Genomic DNA, 27,032 nt, shown 5'->3' on the forward strand with positions numbered 1-27,032 from the left:
AAAAAGGAACCTATGAGTCTGGAAATAAAGTTTGGTTTTTTTTGTTTTTTTTTTAAATAAATATGACTTTATTTATTTGGTAGTGCCAGGTCTCAATTGCAGCATGGGAGGTCTTTGGCTGCAGCATGCAGGGTTTTCAGCTGTGGCATGAGAACTCTTGGCTGTGGCAGGTGGGATCTAGTCCCCCTACCAGGGTCAGGACCTGGGCCCCCCGCACTGGGAGCATGGAGTCCGAGCCACTGGACCACCAGGGAAAGTACCTGGAAATACAGTTTTAAATAGATTTAGTTTTTACATCGAGCACCAAGCCATCTGTTATGGCAGATATCTAGTAGGAAATCACAAAATACTGATAGGAGAATCAAGAATCTGTAATGAGTTCTGACTAAAAAAAACAAAAACAAAAACACTAACAAAACATCCTGACTGAAAGTTTGGGTTAACACTTTGTAAGTAATTTTCAAGGCTTATTCTTTTGGAAAAGGTTAAGTATTCTTCAATCTGAACTAAACAGTGTGCCTCAAAATCAGATTATATTCTCATCAACCCATTCATTTAAAAAAATTAAGCTGTTAAATGCACATCGTTATGATGCCCTGCCACCATGACTCCCTGAGACCCACCTCTAGGAAGGATAAACGCTGCCCTTTGCTGGCAGAGATAGAAATCAACCTGCACGGTGCTGTGTCAGACACCTTCAAAGGCGTGGCCACCCTGGAACCAACAGTACTGGACGTCCTCACGTCTGGGAGGTGCAGGCAGCTCACATTACCCACATTTCCCTATTTTACAGGTAGGAAACAAGTCCAGGAACTAAAACAGATTAAACAAATGCCCTAAGTATTTCAGTAAGCTATGGTCAAAACTAAAACCATAAGGCCCTACTTAGGTTCTGACTCTGTAGAATAGTGCACTAAGCTGAGTGCAAAAAAAGCAGGACGCAGTCTGGTAAGGGCTTCTACCAAAAAACCCTCAGTTACAGCTGTGACCAGAACCTGCTCCTAAATAGTTAAAGTCTTAGCCATTTTGCTATTAGCCAAAAGAGAATGCAGAAATAGGGATTCCCCCAAGACAAACCAGTACATTTCTAACTAGGAAAGGCTAGACAATCATGAAATCAAAGAGGGCTGGGAGAGCATATTGTTGAACCAATCTGACCGAAAAGTGACCGTATTTGCTTGGACCACACATGCACTAGACACAGTGATGCACTGAGACCTGACTAAGTACCAAGTCTGAACTGTGTTACATTACAAGAAGAACCAAACGCCTAGGAGTTTTTAAACTCTCAAAGTTAAAATCTAGCTGGCTTGTTTTAAGGTACTCAGAATTTCAGAAATTATATGATGAAGCTATTCCATGCAAATCCTTACAAACATCGTACCTTGAGACATTTTAGTAGAGAAGGCAAAAGAGGTGCTTGAGAGAGCTTATGCTTCCATGACGGCTGCAGCCTCACGACGTGGCCCAGTAGCAAGAGGGCGGATAACCGAGAGGCGGCCTTGCCCACGTATTCATTCATTTTGTCCAAGAGGTGCTGAACATGCACAAGAACAAGAGAAATTATCTCAGTAAAGCTAGGGAAAGTCAAGGGACCCCAGGGAGACACTCATGTGAATGCGTGAAGTGCACACGAGGATAGGCAGGAGTGACCAACGCCAGTCTCTTGAGTGGTCACTTGGATGTAAAAAAAGCTCATGCAGGTAAAGAGATCAAACTCAAGGTTTTTTTAAAGCCATGCAAACAAACACACTGTTGTGTTGCATTAGTCCTAAGAGAGGGCAGCCAGTCTGCAACTCCTGAAAGAGAGTCCCCACAATACAGGTCTGTAAGCGGGAAGGAGACTCCTCTGTATCTTTCTGAAATACAAACAGGCCACTTCTTAGAATAACCACTGTTCTAATAAGTCTCTAATAAGTGGAGGCTGCTGAAGCTTCAGGGGATCCTGCTGGAAGCAGCTGCTTATTGCTACCAGGGCCTCACCTCCGTCGTTTGGCCCCACATATAACTCCGGTAGCAGTAGAAGTTAAAATTCAGCCCAGAGTGAAAAAAAACAAAACAAACAAAAAAACAACCCAAGATGTACTGTAAAAGGCAGACAATGGCAAGGCCTTCAAATCCCAGTTAAGTAAATCACCAGTACATACAAACTCAAGACAAATCAAAATGTGCAACTGCAAGGCTTTGTTAGCTATTTACCATCAACAAAAATAAAAGCAAAAACAAAACATAAAGGAGCCTTCCAAGTGCCTGGTGCCTGGAAAGAGCACTAGGCAATTAGCCCCATGAGGTACCCACATTTACAGCTTTTGCCATATGGATTAAAAGTCTAAAAGTGTTTAAAGATGGGTACCTTATGGATCATCGTCACTATACAATTACAGCTTAGGATGACAGGATTTCTTCTGAGAGCAAGATCTTTGAAGGCCTCTGAAATATGTTGTATTTTGAAACCTTTTCAGGAAACAAAAGTCCTGACGACTGTTTGTATGTGTAGCTACAATCTGGGAGCAGTGTCATCACTGGCACACGGAAGCGGAAGCAGTAAGCTATAAACACACCAGGCGCTGGGGCTACAGAGATGCAGTCACGGCCCTCGGAGAAAGTGTATCACATCTCTACCACTCAGCAGGTACCTTATCATGGGGCTCTTGCAAGGTAGTCAGGATGTGCAATACAGGCTGAGAGTTGGTTTCCAGATAATAATCCACCAGGGTGTTCACAAGCATAGGACCACGGTCTAAAGAAAGAAAAGGACTGTTTATAATAGTTATTTCCTCTAACATTCTAACTTACCTCAAATGTTAATTGTCGTCAGTAACAAAATCCACAGAATGTTTCTTTGTACACTACCCAAAGTTACATGAAGGATTGTATTTCTGTTTTCTAAAATGAATTTAGGTTTAACAACAGGATAATAGCAAGTTTATATGCTTAAGTAGCCATAGTTCAGTTCAGTTGCTCAGTCATGTCTGACTCATTGCGACCCCATGGACTGCAGCGTGCCAGGCTTCCCTGTCCATCACCAACACCCTGAGCTTATTCAAACTCATGTCCATTGAGTTGGTGATGCCATCCAACCATCTCATCCTCTGTCGTCCCCTTCTCCTCCTGCCTTCAATCTTTCCCAGCATCAAGGTCTTTCCAATTCTTCACATTAAGTGGCCAAAGTATTGAACTTCAGCTTCAGCATCAGTCCTTCCAATGAATATTCAGAACTGATTTTCTTTAGGATTGAGACTCTCAAGAATCTCCTCCAGCACCACAGTTCAAAAGCATCAATTCTTCAGTGCTCAGCTTTCTTTATGGTCCAATTCTCACATCCATACATGACTACTGGAAAAATCATAGCTTTGACTAGACGGACATTTGCTGGTAAAGTAATGTCTTTGCTTTTCAATATGCTGTGTAGGTTTGTCATAGCTTTTCTTCCAAAGAGCAAGGGTCTTTTAATCTCATGGCTGCAGTCACCATCTGCAGTGATTTTGGAGCCCAAGAAAATAAAGTCTGTCATTGTTTCCAATGTTTCCCCACCTATTTGCCATGAAGTGATGGGAATCAGTGAACTAAAATGGACCAGAATGGGTGAATTTAATTCAAATGACCATTATATCTACTACCGTGGGCAAGAATCCCTTAGAAGAAATGGAGTAACCATCACAGTCAACAAGAGTCCAAAATGCAGTATTTGGATGCAGTTTCAAAAATGACAGAATGATCTCTGTTCGTTTCCAAGGTAAACCACTCAATATCACAGTAATTCAAGTCTACATCCCAACCACTAATGCCAAAGCTGAAGTTGAACGGTTCTATGAAGACCTACAAGACCTTCTAGAACTAACACCCAAAAAAGATGTCCTTTTCATGATAGGGGACTGGAACGCAAAAGCAGAAAGTCAAGAGATACCTGGAGTAACAGGCACGTTTGGCATTGGAGTACAAAATGAAGCAGGGCAAAAGCGAACAGAGTTTTGACAAGAGAACAAACTGGTCACAGCAAACACCCTCTTCCAACAACACAAGAGACAACTCTACACATAAACGTCACCAGATGGCCAACACCAAAATCAGACTGATTATATTCTTTGCAGCCAAAGATGGAGAAGCTCTACACAGTCAGCAAAAACAAGACTGGGAGCTGACTGTGGCTCAGATCATAAACGCCTTACTGCAAAATTCAGACTTAAATGGAAGAAAGTAGGGAAAACCACTAGACCATTCAGGTATGACCTAAATCAAATCCCTTACGATTATACAGTGGAAGTGAGAAATAGATTCAAGAGATTAGATCTGATAGAGTGCCTGAAGAATTATGGACGGAGGTTCTTAACAATGTAAAGGAGGCAGTGATCAAAACGAACCCCAAGAAGAAGAAATGCAAAAAGGCAAAATGGTTGTCTCAGGAGGCCTTCCAAATAGCTATGAAAAGAAAAGAAGTGAAAGGCAAAAGAGAAAAGGATAGATATACCCATTTGAATGCAGAGTTCCAAAGAACAGCAAGGAGGGATAAGAAAGCCTTCCTCAGTGATCAATGCAAAGAAATAGAGGAAAACAATAGAATGGGAAAGACTAGAGATCTCTTCAAGAAAATTAGAGATACCAAGGGAACATTTCATGCAAAGATGGGCACAATAAAGGACAGAAACAGTATGGACCTAACAGAAGCAGAAGATATTAAGAAGAGGTGGCAGGAATACACAGAAGAACTATATAGAAAAGATCTTAATGACCCCGATAACCACGATGGTGTCATCACTCACTTAGAACCAGACATCCTGGAGGTGTGGAGTCAAGTGGGCCTTAGGAAGCATCAATACAAACGAAGCTAGTGGAGGTGATGGAACTCCAGCTATTTCAAATCCTAAAAAATGATGCTGTGAAAGTGCTGCACTCAATATGCCAGCAAATTTGGAAAACTCAGCAGTGGCCACAGGACTGGAAAAGGTCAGTTTTCCTTCCAATCTCAAAGAAAGGGAATGCCAAAGAATGTTCAAACTACCACACAATTGCACGCGTCTCACACGTTAGTACGGAGAAGGCAATGGCACCCCACTCCAGTACTCTTGCCTGGAGAATCCCATGGACGGAGGAGCCTGCTAGGCTGCAGTCCATGGGATCGCTAAGAGTTGGACACGACTAAGTGACTTCACTTTCACTTTCGTGCATTGGAGAAGGAAATGGCAACCCACTCCAGTGTTCTTGCCTGGACAATCCCAGGGACAGGGGAGCCTGGTGGGCCGCCAGAAGTGACTTAGCAGCAGCAGCACACGTTAGTAACGCTCAAAATCCTCCAAGCCAGGCTTCCACGATACGCGAACCGAGAACTCCCTGATGTTCAGCTGGATTTGGAAAAGGCAAAGGAACCAGAGACCAAATTGCCAACATCCACTGGGTCATAAAAAAAAGCAACAGAATTCCAGAAAAACATCTACTGCTTCACTGACTACATTAAAGTCTTTGACTTTGTGGATCACAACAAACTGTGAAAAGTAGCCTTAAGAGCACATGAAATACTGTCTCCTTTTTAAAACTGTTCTAGTGACAAAAATAATTCACACCTATTGTTAACAACTCAGATTGTATCAAAGTGAATAAAACACAAGTGACGGTTTTCCTCACTGCTGGTCTCACAAGCCACTGCAGAGACAGACATTCTTGGATTTGGTGCATGTCCTTTCAAAACTTTGCATCCTGGGAGAATCGCCCACACGCAGCCCCCACATCCATACAGCCACGGTCTATGTGCACGTGTGTCTTTTCCACTCAACGAGGGGTTGTGGGAGGGTCTCCCTTCCTCCTGCTGTCACCACACCGTCCACAACAGCACCGATGACCTGCTTCCTTCTCTGCACCGAGCTCCTCGCTCTCCTCACGGCTCTACTGGTAATTTGGTCATCCACCTCCTGAAGGATACTTTGGTTTTTCCAAGTTTCTGTTACATTTCATTCAAGTGAATGAAATATGGATTCTTGTAAGTGGACCAAATGACATGTGCTGTTAATTAATGACAGATATTCCAAAAGGGGTAAACTCCCGTGTATTCATTCTTCTGCTAACAACACACATTTATATGTCCAATATTTGATTTCTGCCAATCTGGTAAGCAAAAAAAGGGTACTGTTTAAACTTATATTTCTACGATTAAAAAGAGGTTCTAGGTGGCTCAGTGGTAAGAGTCTGCCTGCCAACGCAGGAGACACAGGGTACGCAGGTTCAATCCCTGGGTCAGGAAGATCCCCTGGAGGAAGAAATGACAACCCACTCCAGTATTCCCGTCTAGAAAAATTCCATGGACAGAAGAGCCTGGTGGGCTACAGTCCATGGGGTCGCAGAGTCAGACACAACTGAGCACGCACACACGTATGTTTCATATTAAAAATGGCATATGATTTACAGATGAAACGATGTGTCTGGGATTTGTTTTAAAATACCTATGTGGGGGGGAGTCAGGGGGTTCATTGAAACAGTAAAGGCTGGGCATGCGGGGCTCCTTATGGGATTCTTACTTCTATGTTTGTGAGTTTATGTGAAGGGATTCCCAGGTGGCTCTGTGGTAAAAATCTGCCTTCCAATGCAGGAGACACGAGCTCGATCCCTGGGTCAGAAAGATCCCCTGGAGTAGCAAATGGCCACCCATTTCAGTATTCTTGCCTGGGAAACTCCATGGACAGAGGAATTCTGGCAGGCTACAGTCCACGGGGTTGCAAAGAGTGGATACAACTAAGCAACTGAGCACGTGTATAGTACACAGCCTGTGAATAGTTCCATCACCAAGAGCTTCACACACATACAGAACGAATCCACCCGTGTATGCTTTCTCCTGGTGGTTTTAAAGACTCTCTTTAGAAGATGAAGTAGCTAACCAGGGTAGGATCTGGCTTACCAGAATTGAGATTCTCTTTAAAGACAGTTGTTACATCATCACGCACACTCAGCAGAGGGGAGTCCAGCATGGAGAGGAGCTCCCCAATATTGGCTTGCTGGGCCATTATCTGACACGAATGTGCTCTGCTGGTTCAGGACGTGCATTAAAGACTTTGAAGGTTCTTCATTGATGCCACTACCAGCCTGAAAAATAGAAGAGGAACACTGTGATAAAACGGTCCCATTTTTCCCACAAAAACCTACTTGCCAGACAACCCGAGCATGTATTCAAAGCGGTGTTTGTCCACAACACTGTTGATCAAAGAAGCTAAGCTGTGTAAATAACAGTGTTCTTAACAAATTTATAAAGAGGAGTTCTAGGCAATGCAACAAAGAGAAACCTAATTATTTAAAAAAAAAAAAAAAGACACCAGTTGGAATCATCCCAGCAACTTAGTAACAGGACTAAATCGAAGTTTTATTAGTGTTATTAATTACTGCTGATTCTACCTTGGGTTTAAGCTTCAAATCAATCATTTCAAATCAAAGAGTAGATGAACCATTTTCAGAAGAACTGAAAGAATACTATCTTCCTGATAACCCCAACAGTGTCTAGAAGACAGTATGGCCTGTTAGGTCACAAGTGGATGAGTTCGAAATCTGATTTCAACCCAGGATGGTTCCTCTGTTTTCAGTTTATGCCCCTCATTCCAGACACGGATCCCACACTCCAATGCTGCTGGTTACAGCGAAGTGGGTGTGAATGAACAGGGGCATCAGGGCAAACCCTGCACCTTCAAATACTCAGTCCTTCATGGCAGTGGAGCAGTCACTTTATATAAAAAAGCAGCTCACTCTCCACGTGTCACTAGACACACTTACAACCATTCATTTCTCCCCACTATGGTTTTTAAAGCTATATTTGTAAAAACAGCTACCATTTCTTAGGCTCTGCAAACCCTTCACAAACATCATCAAATATACTCCATATATAACTACAGTATGACTGGTTCTTTTATCCCCCATTTTACAGGGAGAGGAAAAGAGATCAAGCTATTTGCTTAGTGTCACAAAGCTGCTGCTGCAGCTAAGTCACTTCAGTCATGTCCGACTCTGTGCGATCCCATAGACGGCAGCCCACCAGGCTCCCCCGTCCCTGGGATTCTCCAGGCAAGAACACTGGAGTGGGTTGCCATTTCCTTCTCCAATGCATGAAAGTGAAAAGTGAAAGTGAAGTCGCTCAGTCGTATCTGACTCTTAGTGACCCCATGGACTGCAGCCTACCAGGTTCCTCCGTCCATGTGATTTTCCAGGCAACAGTACTGGAGTGGGGTGCCATTGCCTTCTCCACAAAGCTAGCAGGAGGCAAAACCGGGGAGAACTGAAATTTGACCCCAAATGCACTTCACTCAAAGCCCTAAGTCCGTACACGTGACATTAAACTAACTCGTGGTTGTGATCATCACAGTGACTGTAAGGCAGGCAGATCTTATCTTTATTTTACAAATCAGAGCATAGATATTCAAAAAGGATAAACAATTCTGCCAAGGCTCCACAGGAAAGCAGAACTTAGATGGCGCAGCTCTCAGACCAACAACCATCTACGTCACTTGCAGCCACGTTAAAATACACTCTTAATTCGTATTTGCTTGTCTTTGAGTAAGCTAAAGCGACAGTTCTGGAAATGGCGGTCCAGTGACTAAGACTCTGTGCTCCCAGTGCAGGGGGCCCAGGTTTAATCACTGGTCAGGGAACCAGACACCACATGCCACAACCAAAGATCCTGCATGCTGCAACTAAGACCCAGCACAGCCAATTATATATTAATCCATAAATAAAGATACATACCTAAAAAAAGGACAGTTCTCAGGCTTCAGTGTGTATTAAAATCACCTGAGATCTAACTTTCTAGGCCCATTTTGGAACTGAATTGTGGACTTAGGAATCTTCATTTTAATAAGCACTCCAGAATAATTCTTTTAAGGGTAAATAAGCTCCACTTGAGAAACACTACACTAAGAAAAAACTCTGCTAATGAAGAGTTAAGCTCCTCCTACTAGAATGCCAAATTTAAAGTAGCAATGACTCCCTGAAACTAGTGAGCATTAACTTATTATTATCTATGCTCTTGTTTAATTACAACCTGGTGATATTCACTGATTTTTCTCTTGGTGAATCAGAAATTCATTAGCCAGAAAGATCAATTAAAACATATAAATGAATTTTTGATAGCAAATCTCGATATAGAAAGCATGCTGTATGATACAAATACAAGTTTATATTTATTTAAGTATAAATCCGACAGATAAATCATAAAGGTAGTAATTTCAAAGGACTCAGAAATGTGAGACCATAACCAGTAAGGTTTCACTGTAAAACTTGAAAGCTGAAAATAGAAACAAATTTCGTCTTATTATAAGTTGGATTATACTAAATTTACAAGTGAAGGTAATACCAACCTGTCAGGGTTTATTGTTCATCGAAAGGATTAAATGAGGTAACCTAAGCACAGTACCTGGCACAAATAAGCACTTGCTGAGTGGTACTCACATGTCACCATTACGAATACTGGTGAGAATCTTTGGGTCACCACTTTCAAAATGACTTTAACAGCACATTTATCTAGCTGATGCCCACATTCACTTCTACTTCGGGTAACTCACAAATGATTCTTAAAGGTGTTTTCCCCTAAGTTTGGTTTTGTGCCAGTAAAGCAGATACTTGCCTTGTCTCAGGCTAGTGAGGCTCCTGAGTCTGTCTTCTGTGCGCTCAGAAGACAGTCGTGTCGGAGCTGCTCCTGCAAATGCAGGCAGCCCGGAGCAGAGCAACCAAACAAAGATGGCGCCCATCCAGTCAACTCGGCGGAACTCAGGGCTGACCGTCACGGACCACCTCACTTGTTTTTCAGGTTGTAATTTAGATATAAAGTCTGGTTTCTGGAGGCTACTCTTTCCAAGTGCTTTATAGAAAGCAAAAATAATGTTTTAGTCTAAAATACACTCGTACATTTTTTTGGCAATAAGCTTTTGTTGCTTGTCTCCTCAGTTCTAAAATTCTACCTTTCAGTCGTATTTTTCTTATCCCCAGGAAAAATATAAATCATGGGTTTTTTGTGGGATTTTTCATTTAAGTGCCTCAAGTTCAAGGATTTTTGACATTCTAAAAGCCCTCTCGGGAGTTCAATCATAAGCCTTTGGAATTAGTTCCATGACCGGAATCTCTCTTTTTTAAACTTACTCAAATATTTGGTTAAGTGCAGGGTGCTAAGTAGGGAAGAAAGACGTAGCGTGTGCCATGAGGAACTAGACATACATGAGCAGGAAATGGACATGGTTCAGTGAGTACACAAGGGAGGGAAGGGACCAGCTCCAGCTGGATGCGGTGGGAGTGGGTGAGCTGCACGTGTTAAACACACTTTACAGCCTAGAGGAGACAAAGGAAAAGTCACTGAGAGGTTAGCACCACAGGCTCATCAGGCGTCCGCTTTCGCCATGCAAGTCTTGCTTCCGTTCTGGAAGTAACCAAGCATAGGAGACAGGAGACAGGAGAAGCTGAGCGTTCAGTATCTGAGTTCATACAGTTCTGTATTCTACACACCAGAGCAACATTTTGTTTAGTTTAAGACTACTGTCGGGGGCCACAAGGCACAGTACAGTGCTATCAATGATGCTGTTTATATTAGGGAGTCATGACTTTCAACACCCAGACCCCACCCCAAAACCTGTCCCTCTGCCAGTCTCCTGGACCTCAGTAATAGGCACAACCATCAGTCTACAGCCGACGTCCAAGTGACATCCTTGACTCTTCAACGCTCACATCTAATCCTCTGGCAAGCCCACTGACTTTCCCTTCTGCTTCACCCCAGTCCGAGCCCCCATCGTGTCCCCTGAAAGACGAGGGACCAGCAGTCTCCATCACTCCTCTCCCCAACACCACCACCAAGACACTCTGAAACAGGGAAATCAGACTCCACTGCTCCCATGTAAAATCACCCAGCGGCTCCCCACAAAGCTCACAAGAGTTGGCTCCCCTGCGGCTGCCAGGCACCCCGCTGCCCCCGGCCTGCGTCACCGCACCCCACCTTCCAGCTCTAGTCTCGGTTTCTGAAGCTCAGGGACACAGCGCCCCGCCCAGGCCTCCGCACTTGCTGCTGCCTCCGTCCTTGGGGCACTCTTCTCCCAGATCCTCGTGCTGCTTTTGGTTTCAACTCTCTGCTCAAAATGTCACCATCTTGGAGAGGCCCCCAGACCACCTAATCCAAAGCAACAGGGGGTTCCAAGTCACTGCTTCTGAATAAACCAAACTTAACCTCTACACTGGTAACCAGATTTGATCAAACAGAACACTTAGCATGGTCTCAACAAGCTTGGAAAACAGGGATTTACCAAATTCGGTTTTAGTTTCTATTTTTGGCCCAAATCTGGCTGTGGCATTGGTCTGTAGGACTGAAAGTTGAACAGTGAATCGCCCACTTTAGCAGCATTTCTGGGATCCCTGACTGTGTACGTGTGACCAGCAAGGATATGTTAATGTTACCATCATATGTAATCCACACAATGTCTGTAATGTGGACAGGCATGCGTTAGGATTACCGTTAACAGCAGAACAAAGGGAAAATATTCTAGATGCAACATCTAAGCTTTGTGTTTTATAAGTTGAAGTTCCATCAATACAATATTTAATCATTATTATTAAAAATAAAAGCTTCAGTTAATGTGATTTTTATGTTCGAAAACAATTAAGGACTTTCAAACAGTTAAATATATTAATGGGTATCAAGAAGGTAGGTTCACTAGATAGCTTTACAAATAACAGTAATTATTCTTTGAGCCAAATGTTTATAAAACTTTTAACAATACTTGGCTACACAACAGAAATTAAAGTGTATTTTAATTCTAACCTGTACAGAATTGTTTTACATTTATTATAAAAAATAATCATTTAATAACTTCATTTAATTTGTAATCCTAATTTGTAGTCTTTCAAGAAAAGTCAGATTTGGAAACACCACACGTCTTGTGAAGGTGAATTAAAAATAAAATGCCAGCTTGTTACCTAAAAACCCAAACCACAGTCAACAATATCCACGATAAATCATCTTCAAGTCAAACATAAAGAATATGAAAAAAAAATGTTAAGAAAAAAATGAAATACTCAAACACATTTTATACTCACTAATCAAAAAATTTCAAAACAGATTTTACAAAACCGTTATAGGAAGACAAGTTCTTGTAGTTTTTGTCTTGTATTTTGTGTCTATGGGGGCTAAAAATTTAAACAAAAAGCTTTTCAAGATGACTGACATAGGTTGTCAATAATTGTTAAGGTGGCTTTAAGGTGAAGGATCCTTGAGGCTTGACCAAGTTATGAATCCCAGATACAGGTTCCTTCTAAAACATAATTTACCAGAAACTCTCCTGAATTCCATTCTGCTTTGTCCACAAAGGTTAGTGATGGGACTAAAAGCGGCAGCTGAAGAGGAACATCTTTCTAGAATCACACACCCGCTAACACAGGGGCAATCCAGCAGCTGACGGTGCTGACCAAGTACTTTTCCTGCATTAAAATTTCAAACTTTAACAATATGACTACTGAAACACAAAACAAGTGCAATACTGAAAAATATTTAACACCATCTGAGGTTTCTGATGTGTGACATTCAGCTTGGGCCTCGAGGATATGAACAGGACCATCTGACACTGGGTTCAAATACATATTCAGTGGCCTTCCAACAACGGACAGGGTGAAGTGCCCATTAAACACTTGAAAATGGGACTTCCTGGGACCACCAGCCCAAGGTTAAGAATCCACCTGCCAGAGCAGGGGACCCAGGTTTGACCCCTGGTCCAGAAGATTCCACAGGCCGCGGGGCAAATGAACCTGTGAGCCACAACTACTGAAGCCCATGCACTCTAGAGTCTGTGCTCCCCAACAAGAGAAGCCGCCGCAATGAGACATCCCTGCTCGCCACAACTAGAGAAAGCCCGTCCAGCAATGAAAATTCAGTATAGCCAAAAATAAATAAATAAAAAATTTAAAAAAATTTTGTTTTGAAAATGAAAAGTCAAACTCAGAAAGTCTTCCGTACTCGTGAGGGAATAACGCTTCTTCCACCTTCTTTTGAGTCTACAATCTGTATTAAGACCCTGTCTGTGAACAGACAGCAAGCTTTAAGGCAAAAAAAACCTTATTTCGTAATTCTTATGAGGTAAGATGAGGCAGACAGTGACAATACAGCAAAGGGCAACCAGGGAGGCATCAGATGAATCCCACTAGCCGTCTGTGTACAAAGATAGCGGACGAAATGCCTTCCCATCTTCCTTATGCCCTTCCTGCAGACAGAAAGCTGCAGCGCTGCGCTGCGCACTCCTGCCTCCAAACTCAAACTCAAAATCTTGCTCAGGGACCACTCAGGCTACACTCCTAGCCACAGACATGCCAGATCCCTGTGTTTAGGAAGGATATCCTCCAGCTCTTAGAAACCACGATAGCATATATCTCATCCCCAGAAAACTGATTAAGACAAGTAACAGATAAAGCCACGTTAAGATGTAAATGCTAACTCATTAGCTCAGGGTCCTCAGCCTAGCTCATACACTAGAATAACCTGAAGAGGCTATGAAGTCCTGAAGCCCAGGCCTCACTCCAGAGCAGGTTATGGGGCAGGGTCCAGACAGGACAGCTGGTTTGTTTTATAGACCCATGTGGGTTTTTAAGGCACAGCCAGGGTTGAGAACCTCTGTGCTAGTTAAATGGCTTGCTCAAAACACGCAGGATTCAATTTTATTTAGTGGTTAAAACCAAATTTTGCTGTTAGACAGAACTGATTTGAGTTGCAAGTACCAGCCATACACCCTTAGGAAAATTATATAACATTTCAGAGCCCAATTCCTTATCTGCAAAATGAAGACACACCAAAGGTATGGCTGTGAAGAGGGAAACAAATAACCACAGAACGCACTTAACACCATGCCTGGCACTGAGTAAGCCGTTAATAAATTACCGGTAATTTGACTAATTACTTCACGGCACAGACGGTCCAGTTACTGGCAAATAGCTAAAATCATACGTTACACCCTGAATGCAAAGAAACCTCTTCACACCAGTGCAACCACAGACAAGATAAATGATTCTCCCCTCCCTTCCCCACAGCCGCTGCACTGAGTTTACACCTTACCTGTTCTGGGGACAATTGGTACTTCAGTTTTCTGTGCTGTCAACCTGGTGTTTTTCATGGTCACTGGAGAGAAAAAACACATATCTGTAAATCACCATCTCACGCTGCAGTGAGATCCCGGACGCCGTCAGAGGGGGGTCGGGGTTCACCGGCTTCCCACTCCGCCCCATCCCTGACAGGTGGCCACCTGGTTTCCACTGGAATGAACACTCGGAATCACTGGGTGCACGGGCCTCTCCCCATCTACATTTCTGAACAGCTGGCTGCGGGAAATTCTTTCTATTGCGCTGAACTTGTAAAGTCCACCTTTTGCTAACTGTCTTTTTTAGAGCTATAAATGAGTGGGCAGTAAATGCACGGGTAGGACAGGCTCTAGAATTAGAGCTCGGAGTAGGAAAAAACCCAGGCTCCGCCACTGAGCAGCCGTGCAACTCTGGCTGGCTGACTGCATGTCTCTAAAGTCTAACCTTAGATCCTGTCATCTGTACGGAGAGAAGAGGCGCGGCACCTGCCTCCTAATGCTGCGTGTGGCAGAGTAACTACCCAAGGTGCCCCAGGAGTAAGAACAGCTCCGGGCACGAAGCACGTCCTGGTCCCCCATAAGCCCCCCGCCCCCGCGACCCTGCCCCACTAGCCTCACCTTCTCTCAGCTGACCTGTGTGCTCCCCACTTCACCGACCTCTACCCGCTCCCGAGCTCAGTCTTCACCCTCAAATTCTCTGCTTGAACAAGTGCTTCCTCAGAGAGCCTTCACTTCCCTCCACTCACGCCCAGACCAGGTCAGGCGCAGCACGTGCTCTCTGTAGCCTGTGTTTCTTGGTGTCGCTGACCACGAGCCAATTAAATAAGTGCAATGAGTTACTGAGCATGTCCCTATCACCAGCACAGGAGTTCCAGGCAAGGAAAGACAGGAGCGTCTTCAGCACTGTATCTCCTGCAGCTGCCACAGAGTCTGGGACTTGTTGACAGAATGACTAGAGGTCAGAATATTTCTTAAATAAATGTACAAAGCTGAACTCGGCCTTCAAAACAGCACCACCTTAACCTAATCCCTCTGCATGACAAACATAAAATATTTGAGAACAGCCAGCATTTTTCTGTTTTCTTCTCCTGCTCTCCTTTCTAAATTATATTAAATATCCATGTTTAACATGATATATATACAGTTTGCTTTTTAAAATGTGGATCCTTCAAACTACATTTAGTACAGCCTGATTAGACTGTGAGCTCCATGGGGACTCGGACCTCCTGTTGGGCCCACTGGTGGACACCCAGGGCCTATTTAGCGTCCGGCACCCAGTGGGCAAATACACCCCGTGTGAGTCAACAAAGAGTTCACCAGCTTCTTCGGTAGCCATTCCAGGGTGGGATGCAGACCTGGCAGCTGAACCTCATACACAATATAGGCCTAATTACACTCAACAGAGAAGAGCCTAGAAGCAAGCCCTTCAATATATGATCCTGGCCAAAGTTGAACTAGTGTGTCGGGCAGCTCTCTCACAGTTAAAACTTCATGCTCAGATGATGGAGTAATTATCTTTCCTTGTGGAACACATTCTAGGCATTTAATACGAGCGGTCCTCGGCACCATACTCCAAGTGTGTGTGCACAGCTGGGCAGAGGCTGGCCTTCCGAGGAGGCCAAGGCAACCATTCAGACAGCAGTGCTTGCCCAGCCACAGTCACTCCACCAGAAGGGCTGCAGTCAAAACCCTGGAGCCTCTAACCTTGAGAATGTTAGAATCAGCTGTGAGTCCAGTGAGTCATGCAGACTCCTCTTGCAATTAATCGCAGTTGGATGTTTTACCTGAAGAGGAACATCTAAGGCAAGGGTAAAATTAGGATGTAATACCAGATGTGACCTCGTAGCCTGTCCAGCCAGGGTCACTGTCACAGATAAAGAAACTGGCATAGAAAGTGAGAACGGTTTTTGTCCAATGCTCAACACTAACATTTACGTCTTTACCACCATGCCAAAAGACGGTAATGGTAGTGAGTGTTGGCGAGTCAACGGCTGCCTGCCATTATTTATATTTGGAAGTGTTTACTTGTTCACTTATATTTAAATCCTGCCCCATGGAGGTACTACTAGGGAAAATCATGTGACCTGTGAACTTCCTGCTTAGAAGTGAGGAATGGAAAGACCCTCCTCAAAAATGTGTGCCCCTGAGGGGTTCGGATGGAAACACCTGTCAGAGCGTAACAGGGCCAATGCATGTTCTTACCGTCAGAAGCCAAATTAAAAAGGAAACATGCCCTCAGACCTAGACCCTTCCTCTTTGATGTCTGACCCCAAAGCGGTGTCCTCACCTGAAAGCAACACGGTAACTGCCCTTCTACAAGGGTAACTAAGACGTCTCTCTGAATAAAAATAAACGGCAGGTTCCAGCAAGAAGATGAGAGCTCGTGCTTCAGTGTTTTGAGATTAAGCAGGAGGAGCATAGGCCAAGTTGTTTTCACATTTCACCTTCATTTCATTCTTCAGGTGTTTACAGAGAGATGGCCTATGTACACAGGGCCACACACGGACTCCAGCTGGACCGGTCATGTGGAGGTGGCATCAGCAGGACCTGTACACATTTTTTCACGCATCTCTGTGCTAGCATATCTGCATTACAAGCTGAGAGAGCTAAGAGCTGCATACACCTTTATGAAACACTCGTGGCAGGTACCCAAATGCCTCTAGAAAGCATTTTATCTGAAAATATCAGTTGAATATTCGGACTTTTGGAAAATCAAGTCTGTGGCCTTCTCACCCCTGGGACTCTTCAGAACCACAATCCACATAAAATATGTAACTATGTATCACATCGCCTAAGATAATTTTGTACAACTTGTCCATAATGTAAAAACAACTACAGGTATAATGAAGGTAGGCAGACGTCTTTTCACTGTGACTTGTTTTCTATGCTGAGGTTTTATCTAAGAAAGTTCAGAGACAAGTCAGACACAGGTTGAGGCACAGATGGACTGTGCCATCATCAAGTGCAGCACAGACAGAAGAGGAAACTACACCGATGGCACGGACAGTAGTAAGACGTCAGTGGTATACCTTTATACATTCAGGCCGGGCTCTGGCTCCGTATCGCTTGGGTGATTTCTTACAGGAATATTCTACCGAGTGAATAAAGTTGACTTCAGCACAAATGCATCTAAAAAAGGTAAGACACGAGCTCCAACTCCCCTCCCTACTTCTGCACGGAGGGAAATACCACTCAAGTGTGTGAAAGTGAGACAGCTGAGAGCAAAACCTGGCAGCATGTACAGTCACGTGTGATTTAAATGGTCTCAGCAGTGTGGTCCCTCTCAAGGTTGTATAAACAGAGGAGGAGCTCCAGGTACTCCATTCAGAATGTTAGCCATCAGGGACCCGAAAGGACAATCTGCTGGAGCATATAACCTATTTCATAGGTGGATCCTCTAGTATCTTGTCTGCAGGGAGAGACACTGATTTTGGTTAGGTGTACGTCTTCTATAATATAAGGCACTTCCCTGGTGGCTCAGCGGTAAAGAATCTGCCTGCAATGCAGGAGAAGCAGGTTCAATTCTTGGGTCAGGAAGATCCCCTGGAGAAGGAAATGGCAACCCACTCCAGTATTCTTGCCTGGGAAATCCCATGGACAGAAGGAGCCCGGCAGGCTACAGTCCATAGGGTTCCAAACAGTAGGTCTTGAGTCAGTGACTAAAAACAACAGCAACCACCACCTCATCTATAAACTATGTTTCTTATGATTTAACTTTCTATTAGCATGAACAAAATTATTTACCAAGAAAATAAACCAAGTGTCATGTTTCAAAATACAGAGCTTCTCTTAAATAAATCTGAGCAAACTGTAAGTTTTCTTTAGGTTTCAAGTTCAAGGACTAAAATAGAAAACTCCTAGGAAATAAGGGCACAAGCTTTGATAGTCTAGGACTAACACCTGTGGGTTTCAAAGGTGGTCCTCACACCAGCAACACCCATCACTTGGGGATTTACGCCTGGTCTGAGACCTCTGAATCTGGAAGTGGGGTCTTCCAGACTAGTGGTTCCACTGAACCACTAGTCTAGGAAGGAGGGGGAAGGCAAGAAATATTAAATATATATATATATATATATACACACACACATATATATACATTTGAGGTTAAAAAGGAAACAAAAAATAGATAGTAGATAAACCTTGGAAAAAAGCCGAACGGAATTCTGCCAGGTGATAAAGGTACACAGGGACTGAATGCTAAGCCTGACAAGCATTTAGCAAGTTACACACCTGAGTTCTCCACTTATAACTTCTTTTAATGTGACACCTAAGGTTGATTTCCCAGTGAAGTGTAAAGAACCTTTCAATATAAAAGTTTTAACAAAATGATTTATAGTACAAGCAGCACATAGTCCATCTTTAAAAGACTTAGGCCTTTCCTATCTGTGGGTTGCTTTTGTTTCTGAAAGCCCGAGTTCAATTTTTAAGAGCAGTAAACTATTTGGAATGATCAACTGGCCTTCAGGCTGGGTCTGTAAAGTTCCTATTCAAATTTTCTTATCTGTGTGAATTTTGTTGGAGCTGATGGGATAGAAAAGGCTATTTGGTCCACAGCTTCCCACAAACTCTCATAGGAGAACTGAGGCCCTCCAAATCTTAAGAACCACTGACCTTTCAACTAGTTATGAGCTCAGCAGTTCAGACCATTTATCAAGTGAAAGATTAAATGTGTGGGTTCTGGAGTCAACCAACAGGGTTCAAATCCTAGCTCAACTCACTGAATAAGTTACTGAAGCCTCCACTTTCTCATCTCCCTATCATGTCCCTGCAAGGTTTCGGGAAGAGCTAACAGGATCAGGAATGTCAAAAACTTTAGCACACTGTTTGGCATTGTGCCAATAAATACAAACTTTATTATAACAATATTACTACTACACAAAATGTACTGCTAGGTACATAAGGCTTAGAAGTCAACACTTACTAACTTATATTTGAAACATTGATAAAGTCATTCTGTAGTTTAAAATGGATACACTTCATGTTTCTCAGCTGTGCTTGTGTGCTCTGTACTCAGAGCACCACAGATCTTAACCACTGCAGACAGTAAGGTCATGACATTTGTTCTTTCTCACCGCGGCCCAGTGTGCCCTCCATCACCAACAGGAGAGTAAAATTATCCCTTGTCACTCAGATACTTCATGGGCTCTACTGCCATCATCTTTCCTTTAGAAGGTGACCTGTGAATTCTAGGCCAGTAACTACCATGTCTTGTTTGTATCAAAACTAGGTTTTTAAGGCACTTTACTCATTAGATGACAACCTGAATTCATTCAACCTTTAAAAGTGTTGTTACCTTTTGCTGCTTCCCTGTATAGAAAAAAAGTTAGTACTACGCAAGAGAAGTAAGAAGAAATAAGCAAGGTCCTGGGATTATATATGTTTTATATACACGAAAGTTTTCGTTTTTTTGTTTTTGTTTTTTTCCTTCTCCCCCCTCCCAAAAATAGACACTAGACATTAAATTACTAACGTTTAGGAACTACAGGCTTAAAAAGCAAACCAGGTTTATGTACACCTATGGCTGATTCATGTTGAAGTTTGACAGAAAACAACAAAATTCTGTAAAGCAATTATCCTTCAATAAAAAAAATAATTTTTTAAAAAAAAGCAAAGCAGAAGAGGGATAATCTAAAATTGTTGATGGTAATTTTAGACCAATTTAAATGGGCTGAAACCTTCTTCAGACCAATGGAAAAAAAATAGTTTTTTTCATATACAAACTATATGAAACAATGAGAGGGGAAATTTTAGTGTTTAAGTATATGCCATTTATAAATATTTATTTTTAAAGCAAAAAGCTAAAGGTAGAGGTTTCAATGCTATTGAGTACACTTTTCTTTCATGCTTGCAGCTACTTAATTGATAAACAAAACTATTACCAATAAAACTAATCTCTCAAAGAGATTTATAATATTAGGCACTTACAAGGAATATCTTTTTCTAAAATGTGATAGGAAAGGATAAAAACTCAACAGGTCAAGCTAAAAGTTGCTGGTTTGCTTAGTTATTATAAAGCCATTTAACACCTGATTCAATCAACATAGAATGTTTACCTGAACCCCCAAAGGACTTGAAATCTATGTGACTTTTAGAAAAGCTTGAAATGGTTGATGTATTGCTGTATGTGGCTCATCTGCAGTCAAGAATACCTAATTAATTCCAGGAAAAGTTAATTTTAGTCCACCAAGGCCCTAGGACCCGGAAAAGAATGGCACCTGCGCCTTAACACACTTTAAAAGAAAAGACGCCTGAAGATCAAGTCAGCTGTACCTTAGAGCCCCTGACTTACCCCCACTACACACACCAGAGCTTAGGAGCCATTTCAAGACATGCCTCTGCAGTGAATTATAAATTAAAAGAAAAATAGCCAAACTGATAACTTCAGCCACTGGTCCTCAACCTCTGGTGCCATCAGAATCACCTATAACTTCTTCCAAAATATATACCCAGGGTGTCCTCAGCGACATATGCAAACTACCTGTGCGTGAAGGTTTGAAAGACACTACTGATAAGAGATTTCTCGTTTCCAGCGATTTCATTATTCTACAGACAGGAATACATTTGATCTGTCCCAGTCAAGACTGTTTGGTTTCACTTCACAAATGAGAACAGAAGGCATCATGTTACACCCGCAGACTGGGATGTCTTCCCTCTTAAGAATCCAATCAGGCAGAGTACAACTGAGTCACAGGATTTGAGACACGCCAATTCAACGGAAAACAAGAATGTGGGTAGCTGCCTAGGAATCTCTCTAACTAGGAATTTAGGAACATACCAAAGTCTATGACACCAGGAAATGCATGAAGCAGAGAAAGCTTACATCATTTGCCCTTTCATGCACCTGATGTAAGAGTGTTTGGCGTAAGATATTAACTTTAGTAAGACGATATTTTCCATTTACATCTTCTATAAACACCCCTTAAGTTTACACCCGGTGGTTAGAGGAAGATTCTGCAGCTCCCCAGGGCCATAGCAAAGGATGTTTCACTGTTTCTGAGGCGCCTCATTTGCTTGATGCACGACCGTTAAAGTTTGCATTTCCCCATACGACCTTAAATCAGTTTCCACATTTGCATATTCCAGGTTTACTCGGGAATGTTCAACTTAAGAATCACAGGTGGTTGCTCAGTAAATCAAGGGCTCCCACAAGGCTGGGTTTTATAATGCTTCTCGAAATTTACAGCCCCGTTTCATCAACAAGTGCAAATTCAGAGGACTCCAAGTTGATCCCCAAATTATAAATCCAAGTATCTCAGAAGAATATTATTCTATTTTAGTACTTTTACCAGCTTAGGCTGTGTCAAGTGAAGTGCTATTTCTATGCTTTCTATAAAAAATCCGGCAAGGATTTTAGCACGGCTTCTTTCTGCAGTAAACGCATTGGTTTTATGAAAACATCAAATACTTTCCAGCCTAATTTAGACTACCGTGTTTATAGTCACAACACTGCTATCCCAAACAAAAGCTAAAGTATGTGAGCAAGTGGGCCCCTCTTCAAAATTAAGCACACACACACAGGCACTTATGCACAAACCCCGGCCAACTGATTAACTCTAATCACCTGATCAGAAAGAATGACAAGTCAGATCTGATCTATTAACAGATAAACGAGAATCATGTTAAGTACAAACAAAGACAGGAGCACAGTCTTGGAATCAGAATCCAGTCCAATCCTGGCTCACAGAATCCTAAAGGTGTGACCTTGGGGCACGGTACCCTCATCTCTCTGGGCCTCAGTTTCTTCATCTGAGAAATGGGAGGGATTCCTGGTGGCTGCCTCTCCCCTTTGTCGCGAGGGCTAAAGGAGGTGACGACTGCGGAGCCCTTCCACAGTGCGTGCTCCGTCAACAAGCTGCTGGTGTCAGGAGGACCGCGCCCCCTCCAAAGCCCCCACCCCCACCCCTCCAAACCCAGAACGCCAGAAGCAAAACTCTGTACTAGGAGACACAAAGAAAGGGCTTTAATTCTCAAAGGGCTCTCTGACTGCCGGTTCTTCATCCTCCAGTTCCTCAAATGAATGAATGAGCGTCTAGGAGTGGCTCTGCAAATAGCTGTCTCTTAAGAATCACCTCTGCCGGCTGGAAGGTAACTGTCTTTCACCATCAATTAAACACCCAGAAGCACACCTGGAGCGAGGCACACACGCTCCTGCAAATTTCTGCGGAGACACCGAGTCCGGGCAGGTCCCCGATGCCCACAGGCAGACTCCATTCATTCCCCGCCTCCCCCACCCCTGACCCCTCTCATCAAGCCCTGGCACCAGCCCCCACCCCCCAATCCAGACCTGCCTCTCCCGCGGAGGGTCTCTCCTCGGCTCTCCGCACCCCGCGGGAACCTGTCACCCCACCGAGCAAGGGGCTGGCAAAGCGGCCCACCTCACCCCCTGCCCTCGACACCGCGGCCTGGGGGGGTGCAGCGGTCCCCTCCGCCGCCGAGGAGGGGCCAAGTGCCGGCCGGGGCCGCCTCTCCTCCCCCAGAAACCCGTCAGGCCCCGTCGGAGATAGCGAGTAATAAGAGGGAGGGGAAAGCTCTCCGAACCCCCCCTTCCCGGGGTCCCTTCCCCGGCAAGTGAGCCCCTTGCCCAAGCCCCACAGGGCTTCCCAGACTGGGGTCATGGTGCCGGGACCGTCCCGAGAAGACCCCAACGAAAAGGAAGGGGCGACACCCCCGTACTCACCCACCGTCTCCTCCCCCTCAGCTGTTTACCTCACAGTTCCTCCAGCCTACAGGGCGCCGCCATCTTGGACGTACAGCACCTCCCCCCCGTCGTGAAATGTCCACTGCCGCTGCAGCCTCCGCCACGAAAAAGAATCCCCACCCGCGCCTCGCCTCGACCTCGAATCCGACGACCGTCGACCTTGGCCGCCTGCCCCTTTCGAAAGAAGGGGCCGTTCTGCTCATTACTGGTGGTGCTAACCGGTCGAGAAAGAGCCAAGGGGAGTTGTACGGTTGGGGGTGTGGGGGGGCGGGGAGGCGGGGACGGGCGGAAGGATTCCGAAGGGGAGCTGCTGAGAGATCTTGTGACTCCAAAGGAGGCAAAAAGAAGGGCCGGCGCGGCGGGGAGGAGCCACGCGAGAGCTAGGGGCGGGGAGGCGGTCACGTGACCCGGGCCGGGCGGGAGGGGCTGTGCAAGAGGCGTAAACAAGTTGGCCGAGCTGGGTGTGGTTGGGGCGCCTCCTGCATTCCCGAGCCTCGCACACCCGGATACTCCCCAACCGAGGGTCTCCCTGTGCCTGACCGCAGAGCTTCCATCTTGTTTCCCAAGGAGCCAATGACCCCCGTGGGCGAAGGGCTTGCGGAGAATCCCACTGACTTCTGCCCCTCAGATTGCTAGCATTTCAGACACCCGGTCACGACATCTGTGGAAAACCACCATAATCAGAGCTGGCTGCTTTCAAAGCCCAACCCCTTCATTCAATCCTTGCCCTGCCCCCTCCCTGGCTGTGTAAACCTGGACAAGTTTTGAAGTCCTTTGAGCCTCAGTTTCTTCCGCTGTGAAATGGGCATAATAACACGAGTGGAGTGAGGATTCAGGGACATAAAGTACGGAGGGTGTTTAAGCACAGTGACCCACGCAGGGTAAATGCTCACAAGATGATGGTCCTCGAAGGCAGACTATGGTGAGCGCTGTGACTGATCCGGACCAGGGTGAGAGAGGCCGCAGTCTGAGGTATCTGAAAGGCTTTCTGAAGGAGTGCGCATCAAGCTAGGCCTTAAAGGAAAGGTAGGTTTTATGAAATAGAAATGGGAGAGGCAGTTGGGAAGGAAAGAACTAAAAGAAGCTAGCACCGGGACATAACTCTGGGTGAGTTATGGAAACAACAAGTTTTGTCATGGGAACCATTTGGGTCACAAGGCAAGGCAGCATATGGCTTAAGGGGCCTACTGTGAGAGTGACCAGGGTTCCAGGAGGCCCAGCGTGGTCCCAGGTAGGACTGCTGTTAGCCTGTAGGGTTAGAGAGGCCCCAAGAGCATTAGAAAAAAGCCTTTCCTCTGGGCCCACAGTCCATGTGAGCAGAGCCATGCAGGATCTTGGCCCTTAGCCACCCACACCCACTTCTGGGGGCCCTTGAGCAGTGCACAGCCTTTATCACCATCCTGGCTTATGGGGCAGGTGGGCATTGACTTGGGAATTCCACCAGCCTAACCCTGCCTGCAGACAGCTGGGGAAGCCAAGAGGTTGTTGCTCAAACAGACTAGAGTGTGAACACAGGTTTCTGCCATCATGCTAATGAACTGAGCCTTCGTTTCTTCGTCTGCAACGTAGGGGTTTTAATATTAATCATGATGCCTACAGGATAGGGATTTGGGGTGGATTCAGTGAGACCTTAAGATGTAACCAGCATAAAGCCTATTTCAATAAGTGTTAGTTTTGTTAGCATTTCTCAGTGCACTCTCAGCTGGCATCCAATCGCTGCCTGGGGCGAGTCCACCCGGTGCTAACTTCGGTGTAGTCACCCAGCATGGTCAGGTGGGGCCCAGAGATGGAAGGGCTGGAGGAGAAGAGGGGCGTGCCCAGCTTTCCCTAGTCCACAGACCATCTCACAGGAGCAGATTCCTGCCTTGGCATTAGCACTGTGGCAAGGACTCGGGCACACTGTGAATCCACCAGGGATCAGGAGGGATGGAGTCGGGGGACGGGCACGACGCCAGAGCTCCAGCCCAGGAATCCCCTTTCCCCGCCCCCCTCTTCCTTGGCTCAGTGACCTCATCCTGCTGGAATGCTATCCTCCGTGGAAGGGAGCAGTGATACACGAGCCTCATCAGCTTCTGGCCCTCAAGGGGACCATAACTGCACTGTTACTGTTTATACAATATCTGGAAGAAGAATGGTAATAGTTCTCTCAATATGGACCGCTAGGGGCTTGTGAAGAGGAGGCTAGGAAGAAAGGCAGAGGCAGCCCTGCCCCTGCTCATGGGCTGGCTCCATATTTTCTGCTTTTCTGGGATTGATTTTGTCATTGACTTGTTCAGTCACTAAGTCATGTCCGACTCTTTTTGACCCCTTGGACTGTAGCACACAAGGCCTCCCTGTCCATCAGCAACTCCCGGAGCTTGCTCAAGCTGACGTCCATCAAGTCAGTGATGCCATCCAACCATCTCATCCTCTGTTGTCCCCTTCTCCTCCTGCCGTCAATCTTTCCGGCATCAGGGTCTTTTCCAGTGAATCGGTTCTTCGCATCAGGTGGCCAAAGCATTGGACATTCAGCTTCAGCATTAGTCCTTCCAATGAATATCCAGGATTTCCTTTAGGATGGACTGGTTTGATCTCCTTGGTGTCCAAGGGACTCTCAAGAGTCTTCTCCAACACCACAGTTCAGAAGCATCCATTCTTCAGCACTCAGACAGATGTTAATCAGACCACTATCTTCCACGTACCTTCCTGGATCCTCTCCAGGGCACGAGCTTCTGGCCAGGCTTTCTCCAACCATCTTGTCCACACTCAGTGACAGAACAGAAGCGATGAGCCCTCGGAGGCAGGTGGCACTGACTTGCTGTGTGTGAGGCACACCTGTGCATTTGCCTGGGCAGCAGCTCCCCCTCCCCATCCTGGGACCACAGCATCAACCTCAGGCAGCTGGACCCATCTGGCCAATCCCAGGTCCCAAGCATCCAGCCAAAGGGATTGGCACAGTTGACATGTGACCCAAGTTGGGCCAATCAGGGTGCTTCCTTGAGTCTTTATACATGGCCGCTGAAAGAGCTGTTGTCTTTCCTCTGGGGTCATTGAACTAGGATAAAGCTAGGGAGAAGTGGCCCTCCCCTTCTCCCTCTGCTACCTCAAGCTCCATGAACGCTCTAGCCAAAAGATGGAAAAGATACAGAGAAAGAGATGAAAAGAGAAATGTTGGTTGTTCTCCCCTCAAGGGACTTCTCCCCTTTACGAAGTCCCTGAGGCCAGCTTTACCCTGGGCTTCTGAGTTCATGAAGGGAAGACTGTTTTGGCTGATGCTAGTTTTAGCTGGATTTCTGTCCTTCCAGATGCAGTTAGATTTGAAGGCATTTGGAAGGACCCCACTAGTCAAAATTACATCCTTTTCAGTGTCACAGGTTTATCCATTTGAGGGGTCCTGTTGGTTCAGCTTTCTGCATGGCAGCCCCCTGCTTTCATTTCAGTTCAGTTCAGTTGCTCAGTCGTGTCTGACTCTTTGCGACCCCATGAATCACAGCACTCCAGCCCTCCCTGTCCATCACCAACTCCCAGAGTTCACTCAGACTCACGTCCATTGAGTCGGTGATGCCATCCAGCCATCTCATCATCTATCGTCCCCTTCTCCTCCTGCCCCCAATCCCTCCCAGCGTCAGGGTCTTTTCCAGTGAGTCAACTCTTCACATGAGGTAGCCAAAGTATTGGAGTTTCAGCTTTAGCATCAGTCCTTCCAATGAACACCCAGGACTGATCTTTAGGATGGACTGGTTGGATCTCCTTGCAGTCCAAGGGACTCTCAAGAGTCTTCTCCAACACCACAGTTCAAAAGCATCAATTCTTCGGTGCTCAGCCTTCTTCACAGTCCAACTCTCACATCCATACATGACCACAGGAAAAACGATAGCCTTGACTAGACGGACCTTTGTTGGCAAAGTAATGTTTCTGCTTTTGAATATGCTATCTAGGCTGGTCATAACTTTCCTTCCAAGGAGTAAGCGTCTTTTAATTTCATGACTGCAGTCACCATCTGCAGCGATTTTGTAGCCCAAAAAAATAAAGTCTGACACTGTTTCCACTGTTAACCCGTCTATTTGCCACGAAGTGATGGGACCAGATGCCATGATCTTAGTTTTCTAGATGTTGAGCTTTAAGCCAACTTTTTCACTCTCCTCTTTCACCTTCATCAAGAGGCTCTTTAGTTCCTCTTCACTTTCTGCCATAAGGGTGGTGTCATCTGCATATCTGAGGTTATTGATATTTCTCCCAGCAATCTTGATTCCAGCTTGTGCTTCTTCCAGCCCAGCGTTTCTCATGATGTC

At 45.0% G+C, this 27,032-nt stretch overlaps 1 protein-coding gene across 4 annotated transcripts in view; it reads right to left on the bottom strand.

Annotated features, from left to right (window-relative positions):
* Nucleotides 1–22,814, bottom strand: part of TSC1 (TSC complex subunit 1) — a 52,096-nt gene extending 29,282 nt beyond the window's left edge. For 2 of the 4 annotated variants that reach the window (XM_059891865.1, XM_010810528.4), the window contains exons 1-5: nt 22,741–22,814; nt 14,042–14,104; nt 6,884–7,068; nt 2,637–2,740; nt 1,385–1,537 (exon numbers count right to left, since the gene is read on the bottom strand). In XM_059891865.1, the coding sequence (XP_059747848.1) occupies nt 1,385–1,537; nt 2,637–2,740; nt 6,884–6,989 (363 nt within the window). In that variant the 5' untranslated portion in view covers nt 6,990–7,068; nt 14,042–14,104; nt 22,741–22,814. Of the gene's footprint in view, nt 1–623; nt 814–1,384; nt 1,538–2,636; nt 2,741–6,883; nt 7,069–14,041; nt 14,105–22,740 lie in introns of those variants that run through there. The other 2 variants (XM_024999613.2, XM_059891867.1) reach the window with 2 other exon arrangements.
* Nucleotides 22,815–27,032: the final 4,218 nt, after the last annotated feature.

The sequence above is a fragment of the Bos taurus genome, chromosome 11 (genome assembly GCF_002263795.3).
Source record: "Bos taurus isolate L1 Dominette 01449 registration number 42190680 breed Hereford chromosome 11, ARS-UCD2.0, whole genome shotgun sequence".
Taxonomy (NCBI): domain Eukaryota; kingdom Metazoa; phylum Chordata; class Mammalia; order Artiodactyla; family Bovidae; genus Bos; species Bos taurus.